Consider the following 20,973-nt stretch of genomic DNA (forward strand, 5'->3'; position numbering starts at 1 on the left):
CACCCTGAGAACTCTCCGTCTGTTAACTCAATGCCTCGTATCTGTAACCCTGTGAAGCAGATGCTATTATTTTTTAAGGCTTTTTTTTTTTTTTTTTTTGATGTGGACTTTTTTTTTTTTAACATCCTTGTTTAATTAGTTACAACACTGCTTCCGTTTTATTTTTTGGCTGCAAATGTGGGGTCTTGGTCCCCAGATCAGGGATTGAATCTTCACCCCCTGCCTTGGAAGGCCAAGTCTTAATCACTGGACTGCCATGTCCAACTCTTTGCCACCCCATGGACTGCAGCCCGCCAGGCTCCTCTGTCCATGGGATTTCCCAGGCAAGAATACTGAGTTGCCGCTTCGTTCTCCAGGGGATCTTCCTGACCCAGGAACTGAACCCGTATCTCCTATGTCTCCTGCATTGGCAGGCAGATTCTTTACCACTGGGCCACCTGGGAAGCATCATGTGCTTGGTGGTCCATGAGCATAGGACACCGATGGCTACACCAAATATCAATTGTTTTATTTTCCTTTAAGGCATCTTGCAATTTTTAGTGTGTAAACCAGCCATCTGGCTTTCCCAGAAGGGAGAAGCTGAAAGCCCCAGTACGGGGAAACTGAGGCTGGGAGGGTCATGATGACAGGAGGTTTTTTTTTTGGCTACGCCACATGGCATGTGGGATCTTAGTTCCCTGGCCAGGGATCAAACCTGTGTCCTTTGCACTGGAAGTGCAGAGTCTTAACCATTGGGCCGCCAGGGAAGTCCTGATAGGAAGCATTCTTATCCATGGTAAATGACAGACCAGGTACCTGGTCAGGGGTTGGCTACATGGTGATTCATTTACCCCCACAGCACCTCAGGGACTCATGGATGGGTGTTAGCATCAGGCCCCTTGCACAGGTGAAGAAACTGTGCCCGAGGCTAAAGTGACACATGTCCACAGTTACTGGTCCAATGAGGTTGCCCACCAGGTCTTTGAGCGCCTCTATCGTTCCATGAGAGAGTGTGGGGGGGGCTACCCTCCCAAGGGGGTCCCCTCCTCTGCAGCACCTTGACTCGGCCCGCCCAGACCTGCTGGAGAAGTCACGGGCCATCCGCCAGGCTAAGGACGAGTGTAGCTTCCACATCTTCTACCAGCTGCTGGGAGGCGCCGGGGAGCAGCTCAAGGGTCAGTGTCCTTCGGCTCCGGGGGGCTGGGTGCGAGTTGCATGCGGGCCCCCTGGGGAGGAGGACGTGGGGGGCGCTAACCTTTGTCAAGCACCTGCTCTATGTCAGGCTCCTGCTGGGTGGCGGCTTCTCTCGCCTCCCGGATCCCGCTGCCTCTCGACTTCGCCACCCCTAGACTCTGCTGTCCTTTGGCTCCTGCTATCTCCTGGGTCTTGCTCACTCCAGCTCCGCGGCGACACGACTCCTGCCCACCCTCTCCTGAACCTCCACGGGGCTCTGCTTCCTCCAGCTGCGTGCTGTGACGAATCCAGCTTTGCCGCCGCGTGGTTCCCGATGATGATCGTGGTTTGCGTGGCTTTTGAGCTCCTGCCTCCCGGCTCCTGCCTGAGACCCCATCTGCCTCCTGCTCTGCGCCCCTCCAGCCCTCTGACTGGGGAAATGCCCACCCCCCTGAGGCTCTCTCTTCTTTGGCGGCCCCGCTGCCCTGCAGCTCCCTCGCGTTCTGGCTCCTTCCACCTTGTAGCTTGGGCCGCCTCCTGATCCCTCCACACCCAGCCTTCTGCTCCCCGTGGCTTCCAAACCCACACGCACTCTGCCGCCCGAGCCCTGCTGTCCCGTGGCTTCTGCTAACTCGGGCACCCGCAGCCCTGTTGCTTCTGCCGGTGGGTGCCTCTCACCTGCTCTGGGCAGTTCTGTGTCTTGAGAATCACTATGAAAAGAGGGAAGAGGAAAGGTCTGAGATGTGCTAAGTACCCACTTCATGGCCGGCCCTTCCCACCATACCCGTGAAGAAAGAATCCTGACTCATTTGACAGGAAGAGACCGAGGTTCCTAGTGGGGCAGTGATGCTCGTCCTCGGGTGGCCATTTAGGAAGCTAGGACATGAGTCTGACGCTGTGGCTCATACTTGACCTTGGCCCCTGCCGTTACCCCTACAGCCGACCTGCTCCTGGAGCCCTTCTCTCACTACCGCTTCCTGACCAATGGGCCGTCTTCCTCTCCGGGCCAGGAGCGAGAGCTCTTCCAGGAGACGCTGGAGTCCTTGCGGGTCCTGGGATTCACCCATGAGGAGATCACCTGTGAGTGAGCCCAGACCCTGCCTGGTAAAGGGTGGGGGTGGACTGCACGGGCTAGAGGGGCACCTGGCCGTTCATGGCTCGGTTTGAAAACTGAAACAGGGAACAGAGGAGAGAGGGAGCTTTAAATAGGGGATCAGGAAGGATGTGGTGAGATGGTGATGTTTGCACGAAGGTCTGGAGAGCTCAGATGTGTATGTTGGTGCTATCAGGGAAGAACGTACTAGGTGGGGGGGTGGGGACAGTGTGTGCAAAGGCCCTGAGGCAGGAAAGGCATGGTGTGTTTGAGGCATTGAAACTTCTCAAGGGACTTCCCTGGTGGTCCAGTGGTTAAGACTCCAGGCTTCCACCGCAGGGGCACAGGTTCGAGCCGAGGTCAGGGAACGAAGATCCTGCATGCTGCTCAGTATGGCTGAAAAAGAGAAAGATTCTTGTCTAATTCACTAATGGCCTCAATTAGTCAGTGACCCAGGTGGGTGGGGAGATGAAGCCACAGAGGCAGTTGGGGCAGAGGACTTTGTTCTGAGGGCACTAGGGAGCCATGGGAGGGCTGGGAGCCGCAGAGGAGCAGCTCTGGGTTGTGCGGAGGACGGACTGGAGGCCAGAGGAGGCTGAAACAAGGGTACAGGAAAGACCCTGATTGGCCCTGACTCTGCCCTGGAGCACTGGGGTGAAATACTCAGCTCATCAGCCCATGTTCTGCTGCTTTGCCCCACCTTCCTCACCAAACAGTATGTTCTGACAGTAGTTCGTTTGCAGTACTGTGCCAGGGCTGCCATCACAGAGTACTGTGAACAAGTGCCTTGCGTATGTGCTAAGTCGCTCAGTCGTGTCCCACTCTTTGAGACCCCATGGACTGTAGCCCTCCAGACTTCTCTGTCCATGCGATTCTCCAGGCAAGAATACTGGAGTAGATTGCTATGCCCTCCTCCAGGGGATCTTCCTGACTCAGGAATCCAACCTGGGTCTCTTACATCTCCTGCATTGGCAGGCGGGTTCTTTGCCACTAGCGCTGTCTGGGAAGCCCAAATGAGTGCCTTGAACACATGAAATCAATCATCTCCCAGTTCTGGAGGCGGGAAGTCTGAGATCAGAGTGTCGGCGGGGTTGGTTGGCCCTGGAAGATTCTGCTCTCTTCCTCTCCCCTGGCTTCTGGTGGTTTCCTGGCAATCTTGGCATCCCCTGGCTGGTAGAAGCATCACCTGATCTCTGCCTTCAGCTTCATGGGGCGCGCCTCCCTGCCTGCGCGTCTGTCTGCAATCTCCCCTTTTTATAGGACACCCATCAGTTTGGATTAGGGGTCACTGCACTCCCTTGTAATCCTGTCTTCACTTAAATAATTGCAGCTGCAATGACCCAATACCCAAATCAGGTCATGTTCTGTGAGGTCCCAGATATTAGGACTTTAATATATTTTGGGAGGGAGCAGAGGGACAGGGTTCAACCCGTGACATGTATGTAGAGGGCAAATCTCAGTCTTTTTTGTGGCTGCCTGGCATTTCATTGTTTGGATGAACTGTGATTCCTTTCACCAGTCCCGTAGAGAAGGACCCTGATTTCCAGGACTGAGCGGGAGCTGGACTGGGTCTCATTCTCCTCTGGTCTCCGGCGCTACAGGAGGCCCTGGGAGCTATTGTTGGCTCCAGGGCCAGTGGGGAGGGCTGGAGACCCAGTGCCAGCTTGGCTGTCCACCCAGGCTGCAAACAGGCCGGGCTTCCTCGGGCATATTGACACAGGGTCCCAGGCCTCCTCGCTCGATTTCCCAACCGCAGGTTGCGTAACTGCCCCGCCTGTGTGTCTCCGCTCTCCTTCCTGAGCAGCTGACAAATTTCTGGAGGGAAGTGACGGTGGGGGCCTGGGCCCCTCAGGTCCCTCCTGGCCTCTGGACACAGGTCGCCTCAAGTAACCCTCCTGTGGTGTGGTGGGCACGGCCAGCAGCCCCGATTTTTGCAAACCCGAGACAAAAATTTTGCAGCACCGACTGCGTGTAATGACATAATCTGAATATGATCAAAGGTCATCGTGTGAAAACCGAGTCTCCCCCCAGCCCCCCTGAGCCCTAGTTTTCCCACTGTTAAGCTTCCTGCATCTCCTGCCAGAAATATCTTAGGCACGAAAGAAAAAACACACATTATTCCCCAGTTCCAGGACTGAGGTTCAGGCATGTGTGTGCTCCGTCGTGTCCGACTCTTTTCGAGCCCGTGGACTGTAACGCGCCAGTCTCCTCTCTCTGTGGGGTTTCCCAGGCAAGAATACTGGAGTGAGTAGCCATTTCCCTCTCCAGGGGATCATCCTGACTCAGGGATCGAACCCACGTCTCCTGCAGTACTCTTTCACTGTATTGATGAACTGTGACTCTTGGAACGTGTCTGCCCCTTGCAGACACACTGTTAAGGTGACTGCATCCCATTGCTGTTGGGATGATACCTACCCCCAAAAAGGGGCCCCAAATATTCTTGTTATAATTTAAAAATTTTATTTTTGGCTGTGCTGGGTCGTCACTGCTACTTGGGTCTAGTGAGTCCAGTTGCTGCAAGGTTGGGGGCGGCTACTCTAGTTCCAGCGAGTGGGCTTCTCACTGCAGTGGTTCCTCTTGATGCAGAGCAGGGGCTCTAGGGTTCGGACTCAGTAGTTGTGCCGCCCAGACTTAGTTACCCTGTGGTATGTGGGTATCTTCCGGGACCTGGGATCGAACCCATGTCCCCTGCATTGACAGGTGGATTCTTAAACCACTGGACCACCAGGGAAGTCCCAAGAACATCCTTAGAAGTAGGTCTTTGTGCTCACAGGTGAACAGAACTGCAGCATCAGTTCTTAGCAACGAAATTCTGAGTCCAAGGAGAAGTGCCATTTTTAAGTTTTATCCAGCTTTGATGGACATTTAACGACTGTTTGAGATATCATTCATATACCAAACCATTCACCTATTTAAAGTGTATGAGTCAGTGGCTTTTAGCTTCACAGAGTTGTGCAACCATCACCAAAATCAATTTAGGACATTTTCAGTGACCCAAGAAGAACACTTGGGCCCCTTTGCGGTCCCCTGCCCGTTTCTACCACTAGCCCCTGAAGGTCATGAATCCCCAGGCACCAGCAATTACCTGCTCATGGCTTCTTGGTCTTCAGCTCTAATCTCCATCCCGTCACCGCCGTTTTCCTTCCCCCCAAGGAAATACGCGCTGTTTTTAGAATCGTGCTGAATCGACCTCGCCGCCGTCCATAAGGGGGCGCTCGTTTCCAAGTCCTGTCTGCTGCACCTCTTCCCGGACGTGGATGCCGGCAGCCAGTGTTGTCCCCTCTTTTGCTTCTGCTGGTGTGGCAGGTGGATGGGGTCTCATAACAGTGTGCTTTTGTATCTCCCCTCCAAGGAGTAGGGTCAGACGGTTTTATTTATTTACTTTTTTCTCTAGACTCTCCTTTGGACAAAAGAGGAGACAGACACACCTAACCCTGGCTGTCCAGTGGTTGGGACTCATAGGTTTGGGATGGCCCTGGGTTCGATCTCTGATCTGGCAACTAAGGTCCCACGAGCCTCACAATTCGGCCAAAAGACAAAAACGAAAAAGGAGACAGAGGTCCAGGGAGGTGGGGTGTCCGCCCTAGTCACTGCAGTTGACCAGGAGGTGGTAGAACCCAGTTTGACTCCAAAGCCAGCCCATGATCCCTTCCCAGAGAGGCAGGTGGGTGCCTCTGGGTCACCCTCGGGAGGTCCAGGGCAAAGAGCACCGGAGGCCGGTGGAGGGAGGCCCTCCATCCCCTCCTCACTTCCCGTCCACACTGGCACCATCAATGCCACCGGGGAGGTTGCACAGGGAGCCTGGCATGCAGAGAGGCGGCCTCGAGCTCACGTGAGGCCGTCAGAGCATCGCCAGCCCCACGCCCCCACCCTTGCAGGCCGGGGCTTGCTTGCGGTCGGCTGGGCTGAAGTCACCAGCCAGTGCTGACTGCCAACCCCTCAGGCGTCAGGTTCACCAGGTGCTCCGCACCCACGCAGGTTGCTAAGCCAACCGTGAAAGGCCATTTAAAGGCCACCGGGGGAACGCGAGTCTGAGTTGGGCCTGAGCTGACGTTAAGGGTGAATGATCATTCAGTTGATGGTGGCCTTCCTTGTCCGTCTATCAGGAGATGTCCTCATCTATTTATCTTTTGGGAGGTGTCTCTCTGCTTCCCGCCGCCCCCCCCAAACCTCCCAGTGTTTCCGGGATTCTTGGCTGTCCCCGTCTCGCCAGCCCCCTGACCCCAGCCCCGCCCCGTCCACTGTGCTGTAGGGGGAGGGGGTGGAACCCAAGGTCCAGAAGGCCATCCGGCTTGCCCAAGGTCACACAGCAAGAGAGCCCTTTGCCGTGTATTCATTCATTCTTTACTCATTCGACGCCTGATGGAGTCTGCGGGCCGGATCTCTGCAGGCACTGGGGGAGAGGAACCGTGGCCAAAACAGCGCTCTCCTGCCCCCTGGAGCGCTGAGACCCAGGGAGCATCAAATGACAGATAGATTAAAGTCGATCCAGTGGAAGAGTGACCCCTGGAAGGTGCATGGTGAGGTGACTGTGACGGCCAGGGGGCTGGAGAGGCAGGGGCGTGGTGTCTCAGGAGGGGCGGCGCTTGGCTGAGCCCTGTTGATCAGTAGGAATTAAGCAGGTATAGATGGTACTACCGGACTTCCCTGATAGCTCAGTTGGTAAAGAATCTGCCCGCAATGCGAGAGACCTGGGTTCGATTCCTGGGTTGGGAAGATCCCCTGGAGAAGGGAACCCACTCCAATATCCTGGCCTGGAGAATTCCATTGACTGTATAGTGCTGGAAGACCTGTAGGAGGAGGGAAGTCCCAGGGCAAACGCCTGGGGGCAAGAGAGTGTCACATGTTGAGAACGTGGTTGGCTTGGCTGGTTGGAGGGAGGGGACCCTGGGCTGGAGCCGGTGGGAGGTTTGGGGACAGGGTGTACTAAGGATCCTGACAAGGGATTAGATTGAATCCCAAAAGTAGCGATGAGTGTGGAAGGGATTCTTCCCCCCTAAAGTGGCAAGCTGAAGTTCATTCACAAACCCATTGATGGAGGGCTTAGAAGCAGTTAGAAGATGAGTAAGGAGCCAATAGACAAGGAGTTACGACCTCGGTGGATGTGGAAAGGAAAAACAAACATTTGTTGCACACTCCAGCGTGCCCCACAAACTCTACCAAAGCCTTTTCTGTTTTTCCTTTGAGGGCTAGCATTTACATACCAGTAAAATTCACCATTGTCAAGTACACAGCCCAGCCTTTGTATTAATAATATATTCCCAAGGCTGTGTGATCATCACTGCAGTCTCACTATCTAATTCCAGAAACAAACTCTTTTCTCAGCAGTGATTTTGTTTTCCAGACTAGGTCTCACATTTGAAAGGGTATGAAATTAAAAAAAAAATTAAAGGTATGTGATCATTCCAGTGTTCTGGGCTCCCAGGAGGCCACCTCAGTTAGCAGTTTCTTGTGTGTCGTTCAGAGCAAGACTTCTTGAAGCTGTCAAGCCAGTGACCACCACCCTCTCCATTTCTGTTTTCAGAGATTTTAAAGAATATTTATTTATTTGGCCACACCGGGTCTTACTTGTGGCTTGTGGGGTCTAGGTCCCCAACTAGAAATCTAGGTCCCCAACTAGAAATCAGCTAGAAATCTAGGTCCCCAACTAGAAATCAGCTAGAAATCTAGGTCCCCAACTAGAAATCCGTCTTAGCCACTGGACCACCAGGGAAGTCCCTCAGGGATTTTTTTTAACCCTCTTTATTTTGAATAATTTCAGGTTTACAGAAGAGTAGTAGAGAGTCCACAGAATCGTTGCATGCCTTCTCCCAGACTTCTCAAGCATCACCACTTGCTACATCTACTTTATGCTCGTCTGTCTTTCTAATTACTTGTTCTGAGTTGTTTCAGAGTAGGGGTGTTGCCCAGGACCCCTTCACTCTTCGTGTTAGTTTCTGATGGCCGCTGACACAAATGATCACAAATGTCATGGCTTATAATAACACGTTTACTCCCTGGCCAGAAGTACTTCCCTCCCTGGTCAGAAGTCGAAAATCAATCTGACTGGTTAAAACCAAGGTGTCAGTAGAGTTGGTCCCTTCTGGAGGCTCAGGGAGATTTGTTTTCTTGTCTTTCTCAGTTTCCAGAGGCCACCCACATGTTTAGCTCGTGGCCCCTTCTTCCATCTTCAAAATGCAGTGTTCTTGGGAATTCCCTGGCAGTCTAGTGGTTAGGACTTGGTGCTTTCACTTCAGGGACCCAGGCTCCATCCCTGATGGAGGAACTAAGATATCTCAAGCTGTCTGGCTGAGCCCCAAAATAGAAAACAGAAACAAAGTATATCACTCTAACCGCGGCTCATGTGGCTGCCCCATCGGCCTCCGTCTTATAAGGACCCTTCCAATCACATTTAGGGCCCACCTGGATAATGCGAGATTCATCTCCTGTCTTGAGATCCTCAATTTCATCACATCAGTTAAGTTTCTTTCTCCCTTCGAGGTAACATTCGTAGGATTCAGGCTGTGGATATTTGGGGGGGGGGGGGGCATTATTCATCTCACCACCCCCTGAATCTGTCACTGCTTACTCTGACACAGACACAGTACAGTGTCATCGTTAGGAAATGAGCATTAGCAGTATGGGTACTATTTATCTAATCCACAGACCTTATGCCAACTGTCCCGGTAATGTCTTTTATGGCAAAAAAAATCTTTTTTCACAGACCTTATGCCAATTTCCCCAGGAATGTCTTTTATAGCAAAAAAAAAAAAAAAGTTTTTGTTACACACACACACGCTTCCCCAGTCCAGGATCACACGTGTTGCATCTAGCCATCACACTTTACTCTTTATCCGTCTGGAACGGGTCCTGAATTTTTCTCTATCTTTTGTGACCTTGACACTTTGGGAGATTACAGGCTGGTTGTTTTCTCAGTGTGGGTGCACTTTCTCTTGATTAGATTCGGGTTACGTGTTTTTGGCACAGGTCTCCCAGAAGAGTTCCCCGCCCTCTCCACCTCCCACCACGCCCTTTTCCTGAGTAAACTTTGTGCAGAAGCTTATGTAGCACAGACACCGAAAAGTGAGCTTGAAGCACCCAGCTTGGGAAAATTTCTGCAAGTGACACCCTGTATGATCAGCACCTCGAAGTCCCCACAAGCTCCTTCCAGTTGCCAAAAACCCCCGTAACCTGGCGTCTAACAGCATAGAGTCATTTTGTTGTCGTTGTTCAGTTGCTCAGCCATGTCCGACTCTTTGCGACCCCATGGACTGCAGCACGCCAGGCTTCCCTGTCCTTCACCATCTCCCTGAGTTTGCTCAAACTCGTGTCCATTAAGTCAGTGATGCCATCCAATCATCTCATCCTCTGTCGCCCCCTTCTCCTCTTGCCCTCTTGAATTTGGAACAGATTATTCTGCCTGCTCTTGAATTTGGAACAAACAGACAGTTTGTGCACTTTCTTTTTCTTAAAAAAAATTATTTATTTGGCTGCATTAGGTCTCAGCTAAAGCACTTGGGACCTTTGAGTCATGTGGATCTTTCATTGTGCCGCCGGACTCTCTAGTCGTGGTGCAAGAGCGCAGTTGCTGGGCAGCATGTGGGACCGTAGTTCCCCAACCAGGGGTTGAACCCAGACCCCTTGCATTGGAAGCAGGAGTCTTAACCACTGGACCACTAGGGAAGTCCTGACCAAATCTAGATCAAGTTCTGAACAAAAGCAAGACCCGCGTTCCTTTGGATCCCACAGTGACTACCCTCTGTTAAAACCAAACACCAGACATTTTCATGTGTATGTAAAACAGCTCGGATTAGTCTCAGAGCATCTGAAACCATTATTCATAGACACGAATGTCCACTGGGATGTTTCGGAATCACTCGGGACGTGGACATCTCTTTGTGATACAGATGGGCTGCGTCTGGTGCCTACCCGCGCAGTCTCTGTGATCTCCAGAAACACCCCAATATGTTGCTGGAGTGGTGCCCATCCCTGTGGCAACCAACCCCTGCACGTTCCCAGGACGTCCTCTAGGGGGCAGCATTGCCCACTTAGGGCGAGATGTCTGGCCCCTTTGGTGCCTGCGTGCTAAGTCGCTTCAGTCGTGTCCAACTCTTGGGTGACCCCATGGACCGTAGCCGGCCAGGCTCCTCTGCACAGACGTGCAAATACAATCCATCTTTTACAGCGTCCGAGTTGGAGAAATCAGCTACACACGACAGTTATTTGTAACCCCCAAGCCAACAGTCCTGGTGTTTGTGTGGTCCTTGGCGTCATTCATAGAGGAGTGCAAGTTTTGAGCTGCCCAGGGAGCACCCAACCGAGGTTCCAGGGGCTGCATTCCGCTTTCTTGTTCTAGCTCACACTGCAAACCAGTATCCTTTCTGCAACCTCCTGGGTACCACGTTTTTCACTTTGGGGATGCTTTTTGTTTGGCGATTTCACTGTTTGAGATGCTCCTCCAAGTGTAGTGCTTAATGCCATCTGGTGTCCCTAGGAGCTAGAAGATTGTGATGCTGGGTACAGAAAAAATAGGTGTGTAAGAAAAGCTCCCTTCAGGTTCCAGTTATCGTGAATGTTGGTTGTGACTTCAATGTGAATCAATGCTATACATCAGATAAGGTGTCCCTTTAAAAATTTTTATTGAAATATAGTTGATTCACAATGTTGTGTTAATTTCTGCTGTACACCAGAGTGACATATATATATATATATATATATATAGTTTTTTATATTTAAATCTTATACACATCACTTTAAAAAATGGACATGTGTGCATAGCCCACCAGGCTCCTCTGTCCATGGGGGTTCTCCAGGCAAGAACACTGGAGGGGGTTGCCATGCCCTCCTCCAGAGGATCTTCCTGACCTAGGGATCGAGCTTGTGTCTCCTGTGGTTCCTGCATTACAGGTGGATTCTTGACCACTGGGCCCCCGGGGAAGCCCAAAACGGATATGAGCAGACACCAAATGGCAATAAAGCAAACCTCGTATATAAAATCTCCTGGAGAAGGGAATGGCAACCCACTCCAGCATTCTTGCCTGGAGAATGCCATGGACAGAAGGTCCATAGGGTCGCAAAGATTCAGACACGACTGAAGCGACTTAGCATGGATGCACGTCTATAAAATACAGAACTCATTTATCCATTCAGGTATTTTAAGACGTGCCTGGAGTCAGGTGATGGTGTAATTTGACATAGGGTTTTAAGCTAGATTTCTTTTTAAAATTTTAGTTTTGTAATTGAGGTGTTGAAGTATAGCTGATGTATTATGTGTTAGTTTCAGACGTACAGCCAAGTGATCCAGTTATACGTAAGTATATCCTTTTTCAGATTCTTTTCCATGATAGGTTTTACAGGAGACTGAGTCTAGTTCCCCGGGCTGTGCAGTAGGCCCTCGTTGTCTCAGCGAGGCTTCTAAGGGGCTAGTTCACACCCTGGGCCATGCGTCATGACCTCGCTCTCTGCTGCCCCCTTAGCCATGCTGCGGATGGTCTCGGCCGTTCTCCAGTTTGGCAACATCGTCCTGAAGAGAGAACGGAACACCGACCAAGCCTCCATGCCCGACAACACAGGTACCGTCCCCTGGCCTGCTGCCCACCGTCATGCAGACCTGCCTCCCCCCGGGCCCGCCCTGATTTCCTGCCCTTGGCTGAATCTTTACTGAGAAAACACCTTCCACTCTTTACTTGATTATACAGAGTGTGAGCTCTGCTGAAAATGTGAACAACACCAGTGTACCAGAGAGGGGGTGGGCAGGGTCCCCCATCATCTCAGCCCCTCTCAGGGTGGGCCCAGTGAGCCCTGGGCGTGCCTCCTCCTCGCCTCTGTGCTTTGCTTTTTTTTTTGGCCTTTCAAAAGCAGAAGTATAGTTGATGTTCCTTTTTCTTTTTATCCAAATGAAAATGGCTCTGCTTCTTTATTATAAAATAATACAATCTGGATGGGGAAGAAACTCTGGCAAGACAGCCAAGGATAAAGGCAGGGAAATTACCCATAATTACTGCTCACATTTTAGGGCAGCTCTCTCTGGGTTTTGTTCTATGTCTGTATCAATGAGGAGATAATTATCACAGAAATGGAATCGTGCTTGACACCCCCTTCCCCTCAGGATGGGAAGAGCTTGCTGTCCTGATCATGAAACCCTATGAGCTCATTTTCAAAAGCTGTATGACACAGGGCATATGAAGAAATGGGCATCCCTCTCTCTCTTTTTTTTTGGTGGTCGGGGGATCTGATCTTTATCAATATCAATATGGAGCCATGCAATATTCAGGATCTTCATTCTGAACCAGGGATCAAACCTGCACCCCTTGCAGTGGAAGCTCAGAGTCCTAACCACTGGACCACTAGGGAAGTCCAGGAGGATCATCTCTGACAGTGTCATTGATCTGAGCTATTTCTGTGACATCTGGTGGGTTCAGACACCCAGCAGGTGTTCAGTATGAACTCATTCATTCATTTGGTTTACAAACTGGGGTCAACAAAGACTTTTAAAATGGCCCACATTTAAAAAAATCTTTAAAAAAAGTACACACGGAGGGCTTAGAATCCTGTTAGGCCATCCTGTTACTGGCAGCATAGTACTCTGTGCTGGGTTTGGTATTTACTTTTGTTTTTCATTTTAAAATATTTTTGTATAAGGGAAAATCACTGCAGATGAATTAGAAATTGCAGTTGCAGAGAGAGACAGATTTAAATCTTCATCACCTCTCAGAAATAACCACTGTTGAAAAACTCCTCCTAGGTGTTTTTCCTTTTTGCTGGTGCTGAGTATTTGTAGTAGCTAATTTCCCATGATGCAAGTGATAGTAGCTTCGAAACACTTCTTAACGATCATTTTAATTCAGAGGTGAAAGAAGAAACACACCTGCCTGCACAGTCCTGCCTCCATCTTCTGCCAAAAGAGCCGTTAACATTTTGGCAATTATTTTTCCTACACAAATAAAGAAGATCAATGAATTTTTAAAGATTTCTTTTGGGTTTGGCCACCTCAATGAATTGTTATGCCAAGAGCTGTCCCCCCAACATTTTATTAAGACACCTTCCAACGTACAGAAAAGTTCAAAGAATTTTATACTAAATATTCGGATCCACCACCGAGATTCTACTATTGACATTTTACCACATTTGCCTCATTGACTATCTTTCCATCCTCTGCTCACTTGTCTTTTTTTCCTGGCATATTTCAAAGTTGCAGATACTGATAAAGACCCTTCAGCATGGGTACCACTTACTGGCGTCCAACATTCGTTTACAATTCTTTCTTGAACTTGAAGTGAAACATACATATCATGAAATGTACATGGCTTAAGTGTACCATGTAATAATTTATAATTATCATTTACTTATTTATTAAATAATTATGTATAATAATAATATTTAGTGACTGCAGAACACTTGTTCAAATGGGTGGACCCTGACTAACCAATCCCCAACATTGGGCGTGCAGGTTGTTTCCTGGTTTTCTCGATCATAACACTGTGATGAGCATCCTCTTAGTCCAGCCTTTACTCACCTCTGGGTTTATTTTTGCCAACTTGGGGTCCCAGGAGGATAATTGTTAGGCCAGAGAACACACACTTTTAGGACCCCTAATGCCTCTAGTGGGAAAGGCTGGGGTCCCACCAACAGCTGGGGGGTCGCACCCTCTCCCCCACTCCTTGCTGTCCCCACCTCCCAGTGCTGACCCCATCTTGTGCCTCTTGCCCTCAGCTGCGCAGAAGCTCTGCCGCCTCCTGGGCCTGGGGGTGACGGATTTCTCCCGCGCCCTGCTCACCCCCCGCATCAAAGTTGGCCGGGACTACGTGCAGAAAGCACAGACCAAGGAACAGGTGGGCGAGGCTGGGGGCAGTGTGTGCAAGGAGGGTCCTGGATTTTTAAGCAGCCTATGCCTGTTCTTTCTCACTCACTCAGCAAACTTTGGCTGAATATCTGTTCAATTACCGACTCTGGTCTAGGTGCTAGCATAAAGACAGTCATGGAAACAAGGGCCATGCCTTCAGGGAGCTCAGGGTAGTAAGGAATCAGATAATAGAAGAAACGGGGATGCTTTCTATGCAGGAGGGGGTTGGGGTGGTCAAGAAAGCCTTCTTGGAGGAGGTGACATTTGAATTGAGGCTTGGATGGTTTAAGACAAAGGGAACAGCATGTGTAAAGGCCCTGAAGGTGGAACAAGCTTGGTGAGTTGGGAACATTAAGGAGATCAGTGAGGCTAGAGAGCTGGGGAGAGGGTGATAGAAGCTGCAGCCAGAGAGGTTGGAAGGGGACAGATTATCCAAGGTCTTAAGGGCTATAGTAAGGAGGTGTTTTATTCAAAGTGCTTTAGTAGACCAGTGAGGATGTAAGCTGGGGACCAACTTGATTCAGTTTGTCTTTTATAAAAATTCCCTTGTCTATTATGTGGAGAATTGGCTCTAGGGGGCACTGGTGGAAGCAGAGAGACAGGAAGAGGCCACTGTCATAGTCTAGGCAAGTGATGATAGCAGAACACACACAGGTGATGCAGTGGGGGTGGGGAGAAGTGAACATGGACCAGCTATTTTCAGAATCCAATTCTGGGGTAGAGGCCTCTGCCTGACCCTCAAATACAAAGGCTGGGCACTCGAGGTCCTAGGTGCAGTGAGAGTTAGGAGACTGAGTGTCACTCTGACCCAGGGTCCACGCTCATGAAAGAGTGGTTGGAGAAGTTGAGGCACAGAGAGCTTTATTCGCAGGCCTCAGGTCACACAGCCTCTAAATGGCAGAGCTGGGATTCCAACCTTGGTGTCAGGCCCCAGATCCCACTCTCTTACCTGTTCTACTGTGGAAATTGGTTCAAGCGTTGGGTGGAGGATTCATGAACTAACAGCCCCCAAGCACCTCATACAGGGCCCAGCACACAGTAGGCCTTCAGTAACTGTCTGCCAGTGTTAACGTCATCACTCTTGATGAACCACAAGGGGGCGGCTTCTGCAACCAGGGTCTCCTCGCCAGCCCCCGGGGGACGGACCGGGGCGCTGACGGGCAGGCGGGGTCCTCACGGTGCGCCCCGCCCCGCAGGCTGACTTTGCGCTGGAGGCGCTGGCCAAGGCCACCTATGAGCGTCTCTTCCGCTGGCTAGTGCTGCGTCTCAACCGAGCCCTGGACCGCAGCCCCCGGCAGGGCGCCTCCTTCCTGGGCATCCTGGACATCGCGGGCTTTGAGATCTTCCAGGTCTGCTCTATGTGTCTGGCGGGAAGACGGGAGGGCTCCCATGCTGGCCTGGCTCCCCTTCTCTGGGTCCCTGTCTCCCTCTCCCTGGTCTCTGTCCCCCTCTCTCTGATCTCTGTGCCCCTCTCTCTGGCCTCTGTCCCCCCCTCCGGGTTCCTGCCCCCTTCCCCCTGGGTCTCTGTCCCCCGCTCTGGGTCTCGCCCCTCTCTCTCATGCGTCCCCGCCCCCCGCAGCTGAACTCCTTCGAGCAGCTCTGTATCAATTACACCAATGAGAAGCTGCAGCAGCTATTCAACCACACGATGTTCGTGCTGGAGCAAGAGGAGTACCAGCGCGAGGGCATCCCCTGGACCTTCCTCGACTTCGGCCTCGACCTGCAGCCCTGCATCGACCTCATCGAGCGGCCGGTGAGCGCACGGCTCCTCCCACCACACCCCGCCGTCTCCCGGCCGTTCACCCGCATCTCCTCTGCCTTCCGTGTCCTCTGCCTTTCGTGTCGCTTTGGTCCAGCCCCTCCCTCTCTCCCAGCCTTGGGCTTCTCCATCAGTTAAATGGGGAAAACGGCCTAGATCTGTGTGACCGCTAGATGATTGGAACCCAGAACGTGCCTACCACCGGCCCGGCTCAAATCGAGGGCTGATTGACAGCTAGAATTGTGATGGTGGTCCTCCTGTTTTCTAGTAGGTCCCAAGTGGCACAAGAGCTAAAAATAAGCAGCAACCTAAGTGTCCAGTTTTGGGGAATCGGACTTAATGCTTCTCCCTGCTCTGTCAACGGTCAGGCCAACCCCCCCGGACTCCTGGCTCTGCTGGATGAGGAGTGCTGGTTCCCAAAGGCCACGGACAAGTCCTTTGTGGAGAAGGTGGCCCAGGAGCAGGGCGGCCACCCCAAGTTCCAGAGGCCAAGGCACCTGCGGGATCAGGCCGACTTCAGTGTCCTGCATTATGCAGGCAAGGTAGGGAACAGGGAGCGGTGGGGCAGCCTTGAGGCATGCGGGTGGGAGTGAGGATGGAGGGAGGATGCAAGGGGAAGGCAGGGGCCACCTGGTGTCCACCGGAAAAGTCCCAGTCAGGCCAGGGGCCAGGAGCGAGGACTCTATCTGATGAAGTCAGCAAAACCTTCCTCGAGGTGGGGATATTTGTGGTAGGTTTTGAGGGATGAATAGGAGTTCACCAGGTAGAGAGTTAGGTGTACTTTATTCACTCATTTGGCCAGCGTATGCCTTTTGTGTGCACAGCCCTGTGCTGAGCAAAGTTGGGGATCCACGTCAGACACGATTCTGTCCTCACAAAGTTCCTTCTCTGGGAGGAAGACTAATAAAGACCATTGGGATAAAAGGTGATGAGTGCCTTAACAGAGGCAGCTACAGAGAGTATCAAAAAGTCCAGAGGAGGAAAGCCGGGGAAGGTCTCACAGAGGAGAGTGATGCTTTATCAAGCTCTAAATCAAAGGTCAGGGACTTCCCTGGTGGTCCAGTGGCAATTCAGGGGGTCGGGGTTTGTTCCCTGGTCAGGGAACTAGATCCCACACGCCACAACTAAGACCCGGTGCAGCTGAATAAATAACGAAAGGGTCAGCAAACATTTTCTGTCACTCGTTTCAGCTTTGTGGAACAGACAGTCTGGCACAACTGCTCAGTTCTGCCATCATAGCACAAAAGCAGTCACAAGTTCACACATAAATGAAGGCTGTATTCCAATAAAACTTTATTTACAAAAGGAGGTGGCAGGCTGAATTTGGCCTGTGGACCGGGGCTATCTGGCAACCCCTGCTCCAAATGATGAGTACGGTTGAGTGGAGGGGGGCGGAAACCACAAACCACAGGGCTGGCCGGCAGGAGACCCGTGTGTCCTGTCCCAGAACTGTTGTTTCCCACACATTTTCTAAGGTTTCCCGCAGGCCCAGGGCTGTGCTGGACTCACTCAGACTCAGACCCTGGCCTCTGGGAGCCACCCCGGAGGGTGGGGGAAGGAGGGCACAGCAGGGACTCCTCGTGGTCCAAGATTGTGACTCTCCCGGGGAAGGAGTTGGCCCTGTGAAAATCCACGGGGGGCGAGTCACAGGAGGCGGGAACGGCAGGCGTCAAAATCCTGAGGTGGAAAGGAGCTTGCACGTTTGAGGAGGAGTGTGGCTGAGAAAATAAGAAGTGATAATAGTGGATGAGGTCATGGAGGCAGAGTTGTCTCAAGCGAAAGGCAGAAACGGAGGGGAGCCAGGCGGCGGGTGGGTGAAGTTCGGGAGAGAGACACAAGGTGGCGCCAGCGCGCTCGTGAGCGGTGGGCGCGGTCCCCGCACCCCTCCCACCCCCAATCGGGGCGGGGTGGGGGGGCGTTTTCAGAGCTTCTGGGAGGCTCCTTGGGAAATCCGAAGAGCCTCAGTCCACCTCCTCCACCACCCTCCTCTGCCCGATCTCATTCAGGTCGACTACAAGGCCAACGAGTGGCTGATGAAAAACATGGACCCCCTGAATGACAACGTCGCAGCCCTGCTCCACCAGAGCACAGACCGGCTGACGGCGGAGATCTGGAAAGACGGTGAGGACCCGCTTCCCCCAGCCTGTCCCTGGAGCTCTGCGCACCCCTTCAGTTTTGTTTCAGAGGCTGAGTCCTGAATCTGAGTTGTCTGCTCAGATACAGAACTGGTACCAGGACCGACAGCCTCACAATAGTGTTTCCAGTTAGTAACTGAGGGATCGATATTTCAAACCAGCTTCGCACTCACTGATAAAACACCCAGCTTAATCAGAAATGAGACAAGGATGCTCCCTGACAACACTGCTGTGAAATACTCTTTTGGTGATAGTAGTTTATGCCATCAGACCAGCAAAATAAATGAGCATGTGAATAGTCAAAAGGAAGCTATGAAGTTAATTGTAGATGTCATATGTCCGTCGCTGCCCCCCGCACCCAGCAAAAAAAGATCAAGAGATTTGAATGAAAAGGAATAAATAACAAGAGAACTCAGATGAGTGATGTTTTACATGTTAGTCAACTTTCAGACTTTGCTTTCCCTTCAGGGATTCAGGGAAGAAGGAAGGAGCAAAAACCAAGACATAGTTTTGGTTTCCTGCTCCAACAAGACCCATGTGAGTTTGGCCATCAGTCTTTTCAGATGGACACTCCTAGGAAGCAGATAGAAAAGCTATGTCCATGCTTGTCCCTGATCCTTGGAGGAAGTTTGAGAGATGATTTATGAAACTAGCAAAACCAGCATCTCTGTTTTCCCTGATTCCAGGTTTCCAGAATCTGTCAATTGTCTTAACCTTTTATTGAAGTGAAAAGCATAGTAGTGGAAATGTCAGCCCATGCAATTAGACAAGAGAACAAAATAATCAAGAAGAGTTGTTCCAAAACAGACTCAGAGCAAAATGGCATAGGGCATCTTGATACAGTCAGCTGATTTTAGACAGTATCTCATGCCGTTTCTACAAGAAGATTTGAAAAGCAGTATTTGAGTTTCAGTAACAGAACCAGAAGGACTTCCCAGGTAGTGCTAGTGGTAAAGAACCCACCTGCCAATGCAGGAGACATAAAAGACACAGGTTTGATACCTGGGTTGGGAAGATCACCTGGAGGAGGAAATGGCAACCCACTCCAGTATTCTTGCCTGGAGAATCCCATGGACAGAGGAGCCTGGTGGGCTAAAGTCCATGGGGTTGCAAAGAGTCGGACACGACTGAGAGACTTAGCAATGCACACACATGCAACAGAACCAGGTTCTGCCGAGAAACCTCTCCTTCAGACTGAAAATCTCCCCTCTCAACTTCCTTAAAATTCATGCCCTATTCATGGCCACATGATTTTCCCCCTAGCCCCTCACATGCTCTGCCCCATATATGCTTGGCTCTCAAAGGCTTCAGGAGAGAAAGTAGAAGTGGTAAAGCCTCTTGAGGGTCCTAGTCTGAAACCCAGTACAGTATTGTCTCCTCCACAGTTCTCCCAAACAAAGCATGTCATAAGACCAGCCCAGATTCAAGGAGGTGCCAGTCCCAGAGTGCGATGGGGAATTGGGGCCATTTCTGCACCAGTCTTTACTACAGCTGCCCTGAGTCCAGGGTCGGCTTTGCTTTCTGGCATCCTGACAGCCCAGCATTGGGTACCGAGCATCCTCGGCAGCTCAGAGGGAGAGACCAATGAGACACGCTCTCCTCAGAGAGGCAAACGCAACAAGCTGGGTGGGAACCTTGGCTTAGTCCTGAGCTTCCTGGCAGCCAGGGCAAAAAGGGGATACCTAATAAAAACAGATACAGACCCAACTTCTAGGGAGAGAGATTTTCTTCCCCCCCCAACACTGGGCATTAAATTCTCAGAGGACATTTATCCTTTCAACCAACATTGGTGCCCTCACTAGTCAACATAAATGTGAACAGGACAGTCTCCCTGGCTTAAAAGTTCATGGTCCAGTGGTTAAGACTCTGCCCTTCCAATGCAGGGGGCTCAGGTTCAATTCCTGGTCAGAGAACTAAGATCCCATATGCCGCACAGTGTGGCCAAAAGGAAAAAAACAGTTAATGGCCAAAGTCAGGTTTCCCCTCCTCCTGCTTTGCTGTGTGCTGTTGACTAATAACCCTCTCTTCTTTTTCCTTCCTGCCACCTTCTCTGTCCTCTCATGCTGCTCCCCTTCGCATCTCCCACCCCATCTCCCTGCCTCTCCCCCCATCTGTCCTCACCCCCCAGAACACGGGGGCTTGCAGCAGTTCTCTTTCCTTGGCTCCTTCCCACCGTCGCCCCCAGGATCTTCAGGGAGGCACGGCTCTGCCATTTCTCCATCAGGGGGTGGGTGTTGCTGTGCGTCAACGGGTGAGATTTCCTGGACGAGGAGGGTGGGCCCTTCGGACCGGGAACCTGTTTTGAATGTCTATCCCCTTTCCTTTCCATCCAGAGATCTCCCCCTCTTCTTTTTCCCCTTCTTGTCGGCTCCCTCAGCAGTTTCCAGATTCTTCATAGCAGCACAAGGCCTTCTTTGAACTAAACTGCATGTAAACATACAAACAATTATGATGGTATTAAGTTCATTCAGGGTTTTTTGTAATATTGTACAAAAATCTAAATGAATTTTTTGGCCACCCCTCTGTCAGCTGGCATTAATCCAGCATATACTGTGTGCTGAGCCCTTTTACTATTATTAACACCTGGAATTCTCCGAACACCCAATCAGGTGTTAGTGCTCTTAACCCTGTTATAGATGAGGATGTGGAAGCCCAGAGAGGTTAAGTCACCTGTCTGAGGTTACACAGCCAGTAAGGGGCTGAGTTGGGATTTGAACCCAGAGCCTCCCCTCTTACCTGTTCTTTTGATAATAACTAGGGGCATGGCGGTGGGGGCAGGGAGACTTAGACCTGGGGAGGAAAAATGTCATATCTGAACCCCCACTGTTCACCAAGCTCTGCTTTCTGAGAGAATTATCTATTGAGTCCATAACCCTCATGATTGGGGATTGCAGGCCATCAGATTCTGCCCCAACTGCAGGTCCTGGAACCGCACGTGATTTAATACATTGAATTTGTGACAAAGGAGTGGCTGTTGCTCACTAGTTGAAGTGACACCATTAAATAATAAAAC

At 51.2% G+C, this 20,973-nt stretch overlaps 1 protein-coding gene across 5 annotated transcripts in view; it reads left to right on the forward strand.

The window, feature by feature from the left end:
* Positions 1 to 20,973, forward strand: part of MYH14 (myosin heavy chain 14) — a 76,300-nt gene that overhangs the window by 17,777 nt on the left and 37,550 nt on the right. For all 5 annotated transcript variants that reach the window (XM_065926547.1, XM_065926546.1, XM_065926550.1 and 2 more), the window contains 8 exons: positions 1,056 to 1,154; positions 2,092 to 2,232; positions 11,701 to 11,796; positions 13,937 to 14,055; positions 15,263 to 15,415; positions 15,646 to 15,819; positions 16,194 to 16,367; positions 17,832 to 17,946. In XM_065926547.1, coding sequence (XP_065782619.1) covers positions 1,056 to 1,154; positions 2,092 to 2,232; positions 11,701 to 11,796; positions 13,937 to 14,055; positions 15,263 to 15,415; positions 15,646 to 15,819; positions 16,194 to 16,367; positions 17,832 to 17,946 — 1,071 coding nt within the window. The remainder of the gene's footprint in view (positions 1 to 1,055; positions 1,155 to 2,091; positions 2,233 to 11,700; positions 11,797 to 13,936; positions 14,056 to 15,262; positions 15,416 to 15,645; positions 15,820 to 16,193; positions 16,368 to 17,831; positions 17,947 to 20,973) is intronic.

The sequence above is a fragment of the Muntiacus reevesi genome, chromosome 2 (genome assembly GCF_963930625.1).
Source record: "Muntiacus reevesi chromosome 2, mMunRee1.1, whole genome shotgun sequence".
Classification (NCBI taxonomy): domain Eukaryota; kingdom Metazoa; phylum Chordata; class Mammalia; order Artiodactyla; family Cervidae; genus Muntiacus; species Muntiacus reevesi.